The sequence below is a fragment of the Populus alba genome, chromosome 6 (assembly GCF_005239225.2).
Source record: "Populus alba chromosome 6, ASM523922v2, whole genome shotgun sequence".
Lineage (NCBI taxonomy): Eukaryota > Viridiplantae > Streptophyta > Magnoliopsida > Malpighiales > Salicaceae > Populus > Populus alba.
Genome location: NC_133289.1, coordinates 21,673,921 through 21,688,857, shown reverse-complemented (window position 1 = coordinate 21,688,857; position 14,937 = coordinate 21,673,921). Strand labels below are relative to the sequence as shown.

Genomic DNA, 14,937 nt, shown 5'->3' with positions numbered 1-14,937 from the left:
ATCAAGTAGCAGGAGTGTTTATAATATCTGACCAGTCGATTAAATGAAAAATAAATTGAAAAAATTAAATAGAGAGAAATAAACAAACGAAACCAATTTAAAAACTAGAAAAATTAACCAGTTTGGTTTGGTTTGGTTTTGGTTTTAAAAAGTTAAAACTAATTCAATGGGACCAAACCAGTTCAATCTTATTCAATAGGAAAAAGAAAAGTATAAATACGAACTTATGTGAACACTAAATCATTTTTCCCTTCATTTGCAAGGGCATAAGGTGAACCGGATATTGATTTGAAGAGAATGGCCTCATATTCAAAGCAAAAGATGGATGAAGGGATAAACATGAGAAGCATGGATGCAAATTTTATGGCACTGCCACCAGCTCCCTCAAGCCCTCCTATTGGCAATGTCATTGCTAATCCAATTGGGAAAGCAACTCGTGAAAAGAATTATTCAACCTTTTGATCCTAAGATCCCCACCTTTTATGCTGAAAGTCGAACTGGGCTGAATGCGTTTTCTTTATTGATTCATGAATTCCATGGTTTTTTTAGCCTTATGGTCTCAAGGAGTTGCGGAGAACTGGTGAAGTTTTTGCCACCGATTGTGCAGACAATGGGTTTCTGGTTTTTAAAAGATAAAACGATCGGAATCGAATCAATTTGGTTTGAACTAGTTTTTTATAATTTAATTTAGGTTAAATTTTCTAAAAATTTAAAATTCTGGTTCGGTTAAATTTTTTTGCTGCATTGAACGGAACTGGAGAATGAACACCCCTGCTGCCTAGAATATTTAACACCTAATTAACAAGTCGTTCAGTTAACTTTCTTGGTTGCATGGTTTCAAGGATTCAAATTTCTCACACGTATATTTTTATGATTTTTTGTTTTAATATATTAATATCAAAACTAAAAATACTATTTTAATATATTTTTAAATAAAAATTATTTAAAAAACAAATACCAGTAAACTCACGCTATTATCCTTACGGAAAATTATCACCTTTCTTAAGGTGGGTGCTGACTAAACTCTCCATTAATGTTGAACAAAAAGATCTTTCTATGTATGATTATTTTCAAATCCCGAGAACAAAATGGCCATGCTTTGCTTGCACTTCTTGTCTAACTCTCTCTAGCCCTCACGCCTCCAAAGCCACAACCAATTATCAGTTTTCCACTCCGAAGCATCAGACCTCTATTTTGGATTGTTTTTTCTTTTCTTTTTGATAGCAACAACAATCCTAATCACAGAATTATGGGCGGACAGCACGAAATTGGCAGTTTGACTGGTATCTTAGAGTAAGATTTTTTTTTATTTATTTAAAAATATATTAAAAATAACCTTTCGGATTTTATTAAAATAATCCTAATCACAGAAGGCACTATGGCATCAGTCACCCAAATGTTTAGTATACACTAAAAAAAAATTATTATCAATCAAGTTTTAATTACCTGCAAGATGCTTCATAGGAATTCTAGCATCTACAAGGGCAGCAAATGCTGCATTTATGGCACAGACTAGAAGCTACACGGATTTCAGTCAAGAAAATAGCAATCATATCAAATTGTTCAAACCAAGGTTAGGGAGAGCACCTGCTTAGATCCAACAAATGCATATTGCATAGTTGTTAAAAGAGTCTTCAAATTGTTTTCCTGTATCCCAAAAAGGAATGATTTCATAGTTGTTAAAAGAATCTACAAAATTGTTTTCCTATATCCCAAAAAGGAATGATTTCATCATCTGAAAGTGCCTTCATGGTGAAAAAAATACCCTAGCTGCAAATATATTGGATTTATGAGCCATGAGAACTGATCATCAGAATGCACATTGTAAAATAAACTCACTTCACATGCAAAGGACAAGATGTAATAGTAGAAGGATCCTAGCCAATGAAGAACCTTTTTTCTTTTCATACGATCATTTAATGAAAGAAACACAATCAACCTCGTTTTATCTTATTGAAATTTTCTATATGGGATGAGCAATCTCCCCCTTTATTTGAGTGAGACCATGATCCCCTGTTCCAGCCCTACATCGTATAGAAAGCACAAGTAAATAGGATGCAGCACCATCATCATTCACAACCTGCACAAGAAAGATAAGTACTCCATTATTGTGATGTATGAAACTGATTTGTATAACATCAGAAGACACGCACACATTCACTCAAAATTATTATCTAGGCATAAAATCTAGATAAATGCCAGATGAAATACGTTTGCATATAATCTTCATTTATTAAACGTTTTCATTGTTAAGATCACACAACTATGCAGCATTAACAACATAAAAATAACTAAAAACATAATCACTAAGCTCCTGCCATATATAAAATGTTTAACCCATGCACCAACCCACCGACCTGAACTATAATTGATGTTGTGGTGTTTGGGTTGAGAGTCAAAATGCAGATACTTTGCAAAGTCCTCTTCAATATCATCTCATATTCCCTTTCCAGTTTTCCTATATAATTGGTAATTTTAGGCAGCAGTAGTTAAAAAAAAAAAAAAAAAAAAAAAAACCAAATGAGCCATAGTTTAGCCCAAAAAATACAATTGAAACAATAATGATTAAATCCAAACGACATAGCAGAGCAAGCCGCAATTGAAATGCTTTGCCAATAAAAATAAAATAAAAAAAGCAATAATGTTTCAGAATTCAATTGAATTCACTCTGTTTCATAAGGTATAAGATACTAAAATCCGAATTTCCTTCCAAAATTATTCCTATTTTACTATTCAAGAATAAATCCCATGTACATGTCAGTACACAACATTCCATATCCCATGACAAATTTTAACCCCCCCCCCCACCACCTCCAGGGGAAAAAAAAAAAGAAGAAAGAAAAGAAAAGAAAAAAGGCAAAAAAACTAATCAATTTGTCCTGTTTTAGGCTTCCAAATAACTTCAACACAAGCCTTCTCAGGGTTCTCATTCTTCTTTGTTCCAGCTTTAGGTCCATAAACAGCAGCCAAAACCTTTGTATCTCCTAAATAAAATCAAACCAAAAAAAAAAAAAAAAACAGTAAATATACTCAATACCCACTTCCCAATTCTCCACTCCAAAAGCAAAATTTAAGAGAAAAACCAACAACCCATTTGTCCAAATTGGACATTAAAAATACGACACCCAAAAAAAATCTCGTAAAATGAATAAACAAGAATAGAAAATAAAACAGAACCCAAAAAAATATTTAAAGAAAGGAGGTACCTTGAGACCAACTAGCAGAGCCATGGGCACGGTGAAGTACATTGCGAGATCAAGAGAGGGGTCTCAATTGGCTTGGTGAACGACCATCATCACTGTCAATCTCCATAATTTAATTCACTCTCACCAAAAAAACCAATCACAAAGTTCCCTTTTTTTATTACAGAATATTGAAAAAATAAAATAAAAGGATTGAAACTTTTTAACAGGAAGCGAGTGTATAAATGAGAAAACAGGATTTTAATTTGAAGATTGCAAACAGTGATGCAGAATCGGGGAATTAGGGCTTAACAATTTGGGTTTTGGTTTAAGTTTTCGGCTAGATTGGTATGATGGTGGATCTTAATTAGGGTTTGAAGACAGGTCCAGTGGACAGGTAGACGGCCCGAGTTTCTTTTTGAAGATTTTGATTTATTTTTTTCCATTTCTTTTTAAGATACAGGATCATTGTTTTTTCTGTATTAAAGATTTGATATTGAATTGTCAACAGTGACCGTTCACACACCTTTGAGTTGTGTACGTCTATATTGACTGATATCAAGAGAGGAATGGGAAATATATATTTTTTAATTATGAATGATATACATAGAAAAGATTTTGATCTATGTATAGTAAACTTAATTCGAAAATATCTTAATTGTTATAAAAAACAATAAATTAATTTCATAACCTATCAACTCAGAGTTTGGTCTTTTACTTTGTTTGCAAAATTAAATTGTTGGATCGATTAAACCCTTCATAAATAAAAGATTTATGGAATAAAAAATTTAAGAAATAAAAAGAATTAACAAGGTTTTTAAATTTACAAGCACAATCGGCCATAAGTTCTGAATCAAAATTCAACAGCCCATTCAATCATTTTCTTTTCTTTTCAAGGCGATAACGGAGAGAAACGAACCTACCAAGTAAACAACGAGTGCATGAGCAACTTCCCTTGTTGTTCTATACGAAAAGGGCTGAACTTGCCAAGGTTTTATAGTTTAGTAAGAAAAATATACAAAATAAATAACTTTTTTAAAAATATTTTAAAATAAAAAACGAACTCATCACGAGCCACTTATATATATATATATATATATATAAAGAGTAAAAGGGCAAGATTAGAAACCGGTCCCTATGCTCCCTAAAGTCCCAGAAAAAAGAGAAGCATTACTGAATTATTAGGTGAGGGTCCTGCCGCTAAAGGCCATCGCTTGACGCCAAATTAGGAGGCACATCTGGCACGTGTTTAGCATGGCTGGCCACAAAGACACTGCTTCTGTTGGTTATATGCAAAACAATGTATGTGTCTTTGGATTCACTCTCTGGAAAGAGACGTGGGAGCAACTTTCTCATTAGGGCTCAGGCAAGCCAGCTCATCATCAATCTTATGCCAAATTTCTTTCGACCAACAAGTTAACTTCGTCAGTCCACCAACTTTTTTCTTCTGGATAATATATTTATTTCAAAATAAAAATCATCAGTTCCATGAGATTTTCTTTAAAATAATATTTTGGTAAAACTCATTAGTCTGATAGCAATTTTCTTGCAAGAAAATCAACATCCAATGACATATTTCCTTTCAAAAAAATATTTTTTAAGGAAACCTATCAATCAGATGATGTGATAATTTTTTTTATTTTAATATAAAAATCATATATTTTTTTAAAACTAATATTTTAGTAAAACTCATTAGTCTAATAGCAATTTTCTTTCAAGAAAATCAAAATCTTAATGATATATTTCCTTTTAAAAAAGAAGACATTTTTGTTCGAAGATAATTTTTTTTCAAGTAAAGCCCACCAATTCATTGTCAATTTTATTTTAAATGACATGTTTCATTCATGAATAATCATATATATATTCTTAAATCAAACCAATCATTTAAGATTAATATATTTTGTTTTTGTTTTTTATTTACTATTGGTGTTTTTGAGACTACTATCTTATTTTATATATAAAAATACTTGATCTACCTCATGATTAGTCTATATATTAACCAATACATCAATTTAATCAAAAGTAGAAGATTTATTAACACATGTTTGTTTTATTATATCTGAATGCTAAAATTATATATAAAAAAAAAAATACTAATTGGAAAAATATTTATAAAATAACTCATATATATAACTCAGATTTAAAAGTCTCACCCTCTCAACAAAAACAAGAGACTCGAAGTTTAACCTTGCGTTAAAGATGAATGTTTCATTTTAAAATCGTAAGGGTTTAAAATAAATCATATTCATATCACAATAAATAAAAATCTCATATCCAAATTTTGAATAACTACTCTTATCTGGATCAAATAGATGAATATTTTAAACTTGCAATTCCTTGTTCATTAAAAAAATGAAGAAGCAAAGAACTATCTTTTAATTCTATAAACAAAACTTTTAGTAGCCATCCAAATTTTTTGAAGTAATTTTATTCGGTTTAAAAAAAAAAATTGTAAAGGGTTTTCGTCTTTTTTTTTTAATAAAAAAATAAACAATCAGACAAAAAGGAAACTGAACATGATACGAAACAAAGTCATCAATCATCATCGACAAACTAAAATTCTCAGTTAGCCTCGCTCGAAATCCTATCCGCTGAAACGCGCGTGGACTCATGCAAAAACCTGCAAGAACAAACAAATTCAGCCCTGTGGTAGCAGCCCAGAGAAAGAGAGGGAAAACAACAGAAGAAAAACCAGGTAAAAATACTTTCACTCTGCTATTCATCGCCACACCAATCTTATTTTATTACTTGTCCAGTTTCAATCATCAAGCCATAATTATTGTTTAAATAATAGTAAGAAACAGTACTGCTTGTTGTCTGGGAAAACAAAATTATACTTAAGAAAGGAATATAAGAAAGGACAAGAAAGAAACTTAGAATCTGAATTATTGTTTTAACAACTGGCATTATTTACCCTCCAACAAAAATAACTTGTAGACTGATTGGGACAGAAAACAAAGAAAAGACTTCTCCTTTCTTCCGCTGCTTTTTGTTCCCTTTGTAAGCAGAGAGCTAGCATGTATTGCTGAAGAAGCTACCAAGTCTCTGCCTATGTTTCTGGTAAATTTTAGGAGTTATAGTGATTTTGAATGCTGGTTTTGATTTGTTTCGGCTGTCGTGGTAGAATTTTGATATGGGGTTTGTGTGAATGTTGTGTTGACTTCTTCTTGTTAGGAAAGAAAGAAAGAGAAACGTGCAGTCATTGGTGATTAAATTGATTTTCCTTTTTAGAGTATATATTGCATGTTGGTTTTGTTTTGCTTTGGCGATTATGATGTTTCCTAGGGAAATTTTCTTTCTTTCTGGGATTTGTGTGAAGTCAAAGAGTGTTGGATCATGCTTGTTCGGAAGGGAAGAGAAGTATTAATCATTAGTGTGTGCTTTACTGGGGGAGTTTGTTTTTTCTTTCTCTTTTTGCCAGGAATTGGGATTTCCTTCTCTTTGAGTATTTTATTACTTGGTATTTTGTTCTTGTCTCTACAGGCTTTGTCTTTTGTAAAATGCGTTTAGCCTTTTTACTGGAAATTGGTTACATTAAATATAGATTTTCCAGCTTATTAATTCTTAGTTAATGTTTTAATTTAATTTTTGAGTCCGTGCTCATTGTTGATAAACCTGTGTGATTTGCTTGTTGCTTCACCTTATTTCTTTTGTGCATTATCGTAGTAGAGCTATCTTCAATTTTGTCTAACAATCCAGCTGCATTTCAATCACATTTATCACAATAGATTTGAGTACTAGCTGTATTTGAGGAGTTAGTGTCTAGGATTTAAGTTTATCTATGTTTGTAAAATGTACTTTATCTTTATTGAAGTGAAGGATTGGAAATGATATGCAGGGTGCAGGGATAATATTTGTATGGAAAGGCAGCTGAATTTCCATAGAGTAGTTTTCCGATGGGCAATGAATTTCGACATCCCTTTACAATCGAAATCTGGAAATTGCTTTGGTTTATAGGACTGGCAGTTGCTGTGGTTTTAACATTCCAACATTTTGAATTGCCTTATGGCAATATTATATCATCTTTGTCTTCTGCTCGGAAAGATCTAGGAGCAGGAAATGGTAACTTGTTAACTCATGCTACCTCATCAACACCAGAGATGGTTAGTAACACAACTCAATCAAATGGTTTGAATACCACTGCTATCTCCCCTGACAGAGCTCAAGAGATTGACAATAGTCATGGAACAGACACCCCTGCAAATGTAAATAATGACGTTGTACCAGAAAGAAGCAGAGGCTTGAATGAGTCTTCTCTAATAGATAGCCGTGGAAAGGAGTCTTCACCAGAGCAGTTGGTAGATACCAATACGAACTCCACCTCATATGTACATAATGGTGTTGTATCAGAAGGAATCAGTGGCTTGAACAAGTCCTCTGGAATAGACAACCATGGAAAGGAGTCTAAACCTGAACAGTTGGTAGATCGAAATGAAGATTCCACGCTGGAACCTGTCAACAGTTTGGGTAATGGATCTGCTCCACAAGAGACTGAAAGAAGCCTTTCTCGAGAAGACGTCACCTCCATATCAGAAAATATAGTAGCCTCGGATGCTAGAATTGCACCCATTGCGTCAGAATTGCTGCCAGTGGATTCGCCACCTAATATAACACTCCAAATGAATGCAGAGCCTAGCACTATAGCTCATATTGTTCCTGTTGAGTCTAATACATCTAAGGTGGATAAAGATGCAGCACCCAGTTTAGAGAATGATGGGAAAACAGGGGACCAGAAGAAAGAACTTACTCTATTGCACAATAACCCTTCTGTGACTTCTTTTCCAGAGGTGAAGAAAGAACCTCAGACACCATCCCTGGAAGTGGTTTCAATCTCTGAGATGAAAAATTTGCAGCTTCAAAGATGGTCTTCTCCCAATTCAAGAGTATGTATAAACTTCTGCTCTGAATTGTGTCACGGATTAACTTTTATGAGGCAGTTGCATAAACTTTTCTGTTCTTTGTACCAATTTGTTTGTAGAGACCACGATGGCCTTCAGTAGTTGACCAGGAACTGCTAAATGCAAAATCACAGATTCAGAATGCGCCTATTGTAGAGAATGATCCGGTGCTCTATGCTCCTCTATACCGGAATGTCTCCATGTTCAAAAAGTAAGCTTATTAAAATTTGAAACTTTCCCTTCTGCTTTAAACACAAGTTCACATGCAATTTGTTCAATTGCTTAAAGATACATGCAAGAGTAGGCTAGCTGCTTATGCATGATAATAGAATTAAGTGTAGCTGAAGCAAAAGCATTCAAGAGAAGAGAATTATATAGTAAAAGTTTGCAATATCTGACTGCAGGAGTTATGAATTAATGGAGGACATCCTGAAAGTGTATATTTACAAGGAAGGAGAAAGGCCTATATTCCATCAGCCCCTGCTCAATGGGATATATGCTTCTGAGGGATGGTTCATGAAATTGCTAGAGGGTAACAAAAAATTTGTTACAAAAGACTCCAAAAAAGCCCACCTGTTTTACTTACCTTTCAGTTCTCGATACTTGGAGATAAGATTGTACGTTCCTAATTCACACAGTCATAGGAACCTCATAGAATATCTGAAGAAATACTTGGATATGATCTCGGAAAAATATCCTTTTTGGAACAGAACTCAAGGTGCAGATCATTTTCTTGCTGCTTGCCATGACTGGGTATACTCTTCTTGATTCCTTTAGATTTACAATTTTACATTTGAATGAATTTTGGGACTTTTGGAGTATTCCAACATTTGGAGCAATTCATTCTGTGTTATGTCTGGTAATTTGTTTTGTTTATTATATTTTCTTATGTGAAATTTTCTTGGATTTTTTTTTTCTCATTACCTCTGGTGTTTGTGATGTTATAGTTTATTTATATCTCAAATACTGGATTTGCTAATTGAAAATCTGTGTAGAAAACTTAAATGATTTTCAGTTTTTATAAAATCCTAATTACATCAACATTGTTGTCGTTTTTCTCAGGCACCGTCTGAAACAAGACAACATATGGCCAATTGCATCAGGGCCCTTTGCAATTCTGATGCTAAAGAAGATTTCGTTTTTGGAAAAGATGCTTCTCTTCCTGAAACATACGTGCTCACCCCAGAGAATCCTCTAAGAGATCTTGGAGGCAAGCCTGCTTCCAAGAGATCAATCTTGGCTTTCTTTGCAGGTAGCATGCATGGCTATCTACGGACAATTCTGTTACAGCACTGGGAAAATAAAGATCCTGACATGAAAATATTTGGTAGATTGCCTAAGGTAAAGGGCAGAGGCAAAATGAACTACGCTCGGTACATGAAAAGCAGCAAGTACTGTATCTGTGCAAAAGGTTACGAAGTCAATAGTCCACGAGTTGTAGAGGCCATTTTCTATGAGTGTGTTCCAGTGATTATATCTGATAATTTTGTGCCTCCATTTTTGGAGGTTTTGAACTGGGAATCCTTTGCCGTTTTTGTCTTGGAGAAGGACATTCCGAACTTGAAGAAAATACTCCTTTCAATCCCGGCGAAGAAGTATCGAAGAATGCAGACGAGGGTCAAAAGGGTACAACAGCATTTTCTTTGGCATTCTAGACCTGTGAAGTATGATGTGTTTCATATGATACTCCACTCAATCTGGTACAACAGAGTTTTCCAGATGCAGCCAATATAACACATAAAAAAAGAAGGCAGATATAGATGTTCTTCTCATTAGAAGTAGTCTGAAAAAAAACCCTTGTGGAGAAAGTGAAAACTGGTTTGCCTGGACAGGTGGAAATAGATGCATTTTGATCTTTCAATGTTATTAAATTTGTTTTTTTCTATAGATATATTTCGGCAAAATAAAGTTGGTTTGCTGTATTTACCTCACCTTTCCTTTGTTGTAAAGGGTTCTTCAAATACACGCACTTGAATATGTATCTGATCTTCCATTGATATCTGATAATTCCACAGTCCGAATTCCTTTTGCTCAATGTGCTTTCTACTTTTGAAATAAAACAAGCAAATGATGGTGAGAAGAGAGGAAAGAGAGTGGTGTTGAAGGTGATAAAGATGTGTTAGTGTTATGCAAAGCAAAGACCGTAAAATTATTTAGTCAAATAGTAATGGGTGGGATCACACGTTTATGATAACTTCTACCTATCTCCATAATTTTTTATGTTTTGGATTTTATCAAACCATTTGTTGGATTTAATATCTTGATCACACCAGTCATCTTTGATAACTTTCAAGAAAATTCGTTCTCAAAAAAAGCTTGTTTATATTATCTTCCATGAGTAAATTTGGAATTTAAAACGTTAAATATTGAATTGATCAATATAAAATGTTATATGCATGCTCTATATAGTTAGTTTATTAAATCCAAGGTTGATTAATGTATGATTAATCTATACCATAGTTAGTTTATTAAATCCAAGGTTGATTAATATATGATTAATCCATACCAGAATTCTAACAAAACTCCAAAAGCCTTTCCTTTAACCTTCTCAAGTATTATTCTTAGCTCATAAATATTAAAAAATAAAAAATAAAAGATCATCTCCATCCTTCAAACTTTGGTCTTGGTATTCCAATAACCTCGTTCTTCTTCTGTTAAGATGTATTTCTTGATTTTCTATGCGTTTCTTGAGAAACAGAATCTAAAGCGAAAACGCTGAAGGCCCCACCTAGCAAATGCCTATGTCATTCTTTCCCACTAACTCAAAAGCCACAACTTGTGCCTTAAAAGACTCAAAATCACCATCACCATTGACTGACCGAGTCAGCTTCCAGTGATCTCGTCCTTCTTCTTGTTCATGTACGTCTGATATCTTCAAATCTGCATATTCCCTTTTGTGTATGGTTTTAATATGTCGGCTAATTTCTTTAACATGATCTGTTGGAATTAGACAATGCCTTTTCATTTCACCTTTTGAATGTTGTCGGTAGCACCTCATTTTTTTTTTTCCTTTCTTTGTTGAAATTCTTCTTCTTCTGATGTATTTATTTTCTATTACTTTTCCTCTGCTGATGATGTCCTGTTTTGGTTTGGTTGCTAGTTACATGATTTAGATTTGTCTTTCTCATTTACTTTAGTTTGTTTCACTGCTGTAAACTACATGTAGTTGACAGTATTGATGGAAGATATGCAAGTAGTTTTATCTCAAGTGCAATGCTAGATTCAGTTTGCTTGCCATGTCTTGGTGATGACTGATGGCGTGATTCCACCAGATATAATTAATAAAGTTCTGGGAATATTGCATATGTTTCTGAAGATCTAGTTATAGTGTTCTGTCTTCTTCTCTTTTGAATTATTTCATTTTGAGCTTTTGAAAGGGAAAAATTATCTAGGGATCAGTAATTTGCATCTTATTAGAATAATGTATTCAAACTTTGGCGTGCTAGGTTTTCTGGGAGGCTATGGCGATTTATTTGAATATTGAATTCAAATAAATGTAGTAGAAAGAAAAACTAAAATAAAAAAAAGGCGAACTAGTGCTGAGGATAAATGGCGATTCTGTGGTGTGATGCAGATAAGAGGACTTGGAGTCTTATCTGTGGAAAATCTTTTAGCTTAATTTCAAATTATAAATTTAGGTTCTAGCTCATCATATCATATTTTTCAATATCAATGCCAAGACGTTTTTGCTTTGGATCTAAGATTGGCATTTACTTTCTGACTGAATTGCCATTTGATATAGTGTTTACAATTTTCGTACTACAGCTAGATTTTTGGAACTTCTGCGGTGCTGACAGAACTTATTTTGGTGACCCTTTTGTTTGGATCAGAAGTCCTTTAAGGTTCATGGATCAAGGATATCAGCTTTTGTGCCTTGCGAAAGCAAGGAGATTGCTTTTTCTAGTGGGAGCAACAGTTGCTATAGTTATAGTGGTTCAATATCTTGAATTTCCATCCAGTAGAGTTTTAGTCTCTCTTTTTTCTGCCGTCAACACTAGAAGCTTCATGTCCAGAAATTCATCGACAGGTTCGGAAGCGCTAGGTAACATGACACTTTCAATTGACACAGGTATACTTCATGAGACAACAGATAGTGATGAAGCCTCAGATGACAAGAAAGAAACAGCCGAAGTTAGCAAATCAGAAGAAAAGGAAGGAAGTCCAAACAATAGTAATGAATCGGAAAGGAAAAGAGGCTCAAGTGACAGTTTTGGGTTAGTTTCAAATGAAACTACATCAGATGATCTTGCAAACCAAGACAAAAATTCCACATTAAATACAATTAATGGCTCTGAAGAAGAGAAGGCTACGGCACCTGACGCTTCCTATATAAATGTTGATAAAGACATTGCTCCAATATCAGGAAGAAACGGAAGCTCAGATGCTGACCCTGGATACCCTTCATCTGCACCACCAATGATGAATACATTCTCTAATAAAACATTTTCAACTGATGAAAATTCGAGTCCAATGATTTTTGAGAGTTCGAACACCTCTTCAATGAGAAAAGATACAGCAGGAGCACTTAAAAGAGATGAGAATTCTGGATTATTGCCAAATAATTATTCCATGTCTACAAGTGGTTCTTTCTCATCCAAAGTTACAGCAGCGAAGAGGAAAACATCCAAGAAACCACCATCCAGAGTAATCTCAATACATCAGATGAATGAATTGCTTCGACAAAGTCATGCTTCATCCTCTTCAATGGTATGTAATAATGTCCAATCCAAATTTTGATCAAGAGACTAAGCTCTATACCAGATTTTTTATTAATACTCCTTCACCATTTTGATTTCAGAGACCACTGTGGCCTTCAGGAGTTGACCAGGAAATGCTATTTGCAAAATCACAGATTGAGAATGCACCCTTAATAAAGAATGAAACTCGACTTTATGCACCTATATATCGCAATGTTTCCATGTTTAGGAGGTATACTTTTTGTAGATATATTATATGTTGACAGAATTTTCATCCCTCCATTTCTGTGATTGTTTTCACCAGAAATGAACATCATACATTTTGAATTCCATGCTATGCTAGTGTAGAAAAGCATAAACTGGGGCACTGGAGGAGATGGATGATCATGAACATGGTATATAATGATTTGGAGATCCTCTCAAGGTAGTGGCAGTTTTATGACTTGAGAGCTATGGTGGCATCTTTACCAATAGATTGTAGAAAAGCTGTTGTGTCCTTGTAATCCCATGGAAATCATTCAGCATTGTCTAGAAATGTGTTTCTTTATTAGAAGTTTGCTTATATGAAGAAACTATTTCAACTACTTTCTGGGACTACATGTTTGCAGTGGCGTTTTTATGTTCAAACCACATTAGTTAGTGTTTCTTATAGTATTTGAGGAATTATGATGTCACTTTTCACTGGCAGGAGTTATGAACTAATGGAGAAGATGCTCAGAGTTTATGTCTACCAGGATGGTGAAAAACCCATCTTCCATCAGCCAATACTTGATGGAATATATGCGTCAGAAGGATGGTTTATGAAGCATATGGAAGCTAATGAAAATTTTGTCACTAAAGACCCTGGAAAAGCTCATTTATTTTACCTTCCTTTCAGCTCACGACTTCTTGAGTTAACACTTTACGTACGACACTCACACAGCCGTACAAACCTTATCAAATACATGAAAAATTATGCAGGCATGATAGCAGCAAAATATCATTTCTGGAACAGAACTGGTGGAGCAGATCATTTTGTTGCCGCATGCCATGATTGGGTATACTTTTCTGCCTAATTTTATGTCATCTTCTTTTTGGGTTCTCCCTAAGTTTTTTATGTTACATATGTAATGCAGAGTTCATTAAATTTCTCGGCAATTTTTCCTTCCTCCAAAGAGAATTGTCTGAATTCTTGATTTTATGGTTTATTTAGGCAAACCAGCTCTTTTCTATCGAGAAACATTAACAATAACCTAAAGTGATGATTCCAAGAACGAAATGAAATGGTTTCATCCCATGATAAGTGGTGAATGAAACACCCAATTACATCTTTTTTTTAGCACTCTGCCTGTGTTCTTGAAAGCGTGTAGTGTAATAAAATGCCATTTTTTCAGGCACCTGCTGAAACTAGGGGGCCTTTGCTCAATTGCATCAGAGCCCTCTGCAATGCTGATATTGAAGTAGGCTTCAGCATTGGGAAAGATGTGTCCCTTCCAGAAACATATGTGCGCTCAGTTCAGAATCCTCTCAAAAATTTGGAAGGCAACCCTCCCTCCCGAAGACCTATCCTTGCTTTCTTTGCAGGTAACATGCATGGCTATGTCAGGCCAGTTCTTTTGGATTTCTGGGGCAACAAAGATCCTGATATGAAAATATTTGGTCCTATGCCTCATGTCAAGGGTAATGCAAACTACATTCAACACATGAAGAGCAGCAAGTTCTGCATTTGTCCGAGAGGTCACGAAGTGAACAGCCCACGAATCGTGGAGGCTATATTCTACGAGTGTGTTCCAGTTATAATATCTGACAACTTTGTGCCTCCATTCTTCGAGGTTTTAGATTGGGAATCGTTTGCTGTGATTGTCTTGGAGAAAGATATCCCAAATTTGAAGAATATACTCGTTTCAATATCAGGAGAGAAGTATATAGAGATGCATAAGAGAGTGAAGAAGGTACAGCAGCATTTTCTTTGGCATTCTAAGCCTGAGAAGTATGATTTATTTCATATGATTCTCCACTCAGTTTGGTACAATAGAATTTTTCGAATAAGACCTGCTTAAGTCTTGCATGGTAATTAAATAATCTGGAATGGTTTCTCTTTTTAGTCTAGCTTGAGGTGCTTCAAGCATCTGGTTGTCGGAGCCTAAAATCTATCGCCTTATGCAGCCATACCCCGCTGCT

The 14,937-nt window shown here is 34.5% G+C and overlaps 2 protein-coding genes and 1 pseudogene across 5 annotated transcripts; 2 read left to right on the top strand and 1 right to left on the bottom strand.

The window, feature by feature from the left end:
• Window positions 1-778: 778 nt before the first annotated feature.
• LOC118030691 (exosome complex exonuclease RRP46 homolog) lies at window positions 779-3,633 on the bottom strand (annotated as a pseudogene).
• A 2,079-nt stretch (window positions 3,634-5,712) lies between these two features.
• Window positions 5,713-10,109, top strand: LOC118030689 (probable glycosyltransferase At3g07620). Of its 2 annotated transcripts, none has more exons than XM_035034901.2 (5): window positions 5,713-5,877; window positions 7,021-8,065; window positions 8,161-8,291; window positions 8,485-8,833; window positions 9,143-10,109. In XM_035034901.2, exons 2-5 carry the CDS (start codon window positions 7,079-7,081, stop codon window positions 9,812-9,814), a joined length of 2,139 nt encoding a protein of 712 aa, XP_034890792.1. In that variant the 5' UTR covers window positions 5,713-5,877; window positions 7,021-7,078; the 3' UTR covers window positions 9,815-10,109. The 2 variants fall into 2 exon arrangements, with proteins under 2 accessions (XP_034890792.1, XP_034890791.1); XM_035034900.2 differs by lacking the exon at window positions 5,713-5,877 and adding an exon at window positions 6,000-6,242.
• Window positions 10,110-10,591: 482 nt separating this feature from the next.
• Window positions 10,592-14,860, top strand: LOC118030688 (probable glycosyltransferase At5g03795). 3 transcript variants are annotated; one of them, XM_035034898.2, is made up of 5 exons: window positions 10,592-10,939; window positions 11,911-12,787; window positions 12,879-13,009; window positions 13,466-13,814; window positions 14,151-14,860. In XM_035034898.2, the coding sequence occupies exons 2-5, from the start codon at window positions 11,927-11,929 to the stop codon at window positions 14,814-14,816; spliced, it is 2,007 nt and encodes a 668-aa protein (XP_034890789.1). In that variant the 5' UTR covers window positions 10,592-10,939; window positions 11,911-11,926; the 3' UTR covers window positions 14,817-14,860. The 3 variants fall into 3 exon arrangements, with proteins under 3 accessions (XP_034890789.1, XP_034890788.1, XP_034890787.1); XM_035034897.2 differs by having other exon boundaries at window positions 11,846-12,787; XM_035034896.2 differs by lacking the exon at window positions 10,592-10,939 and having other exon boundaries at window positions 10,966-12,787.
• The last annotated feature ends 77 nt before the right edge of the window (window positions 14,861-14,937 follow it).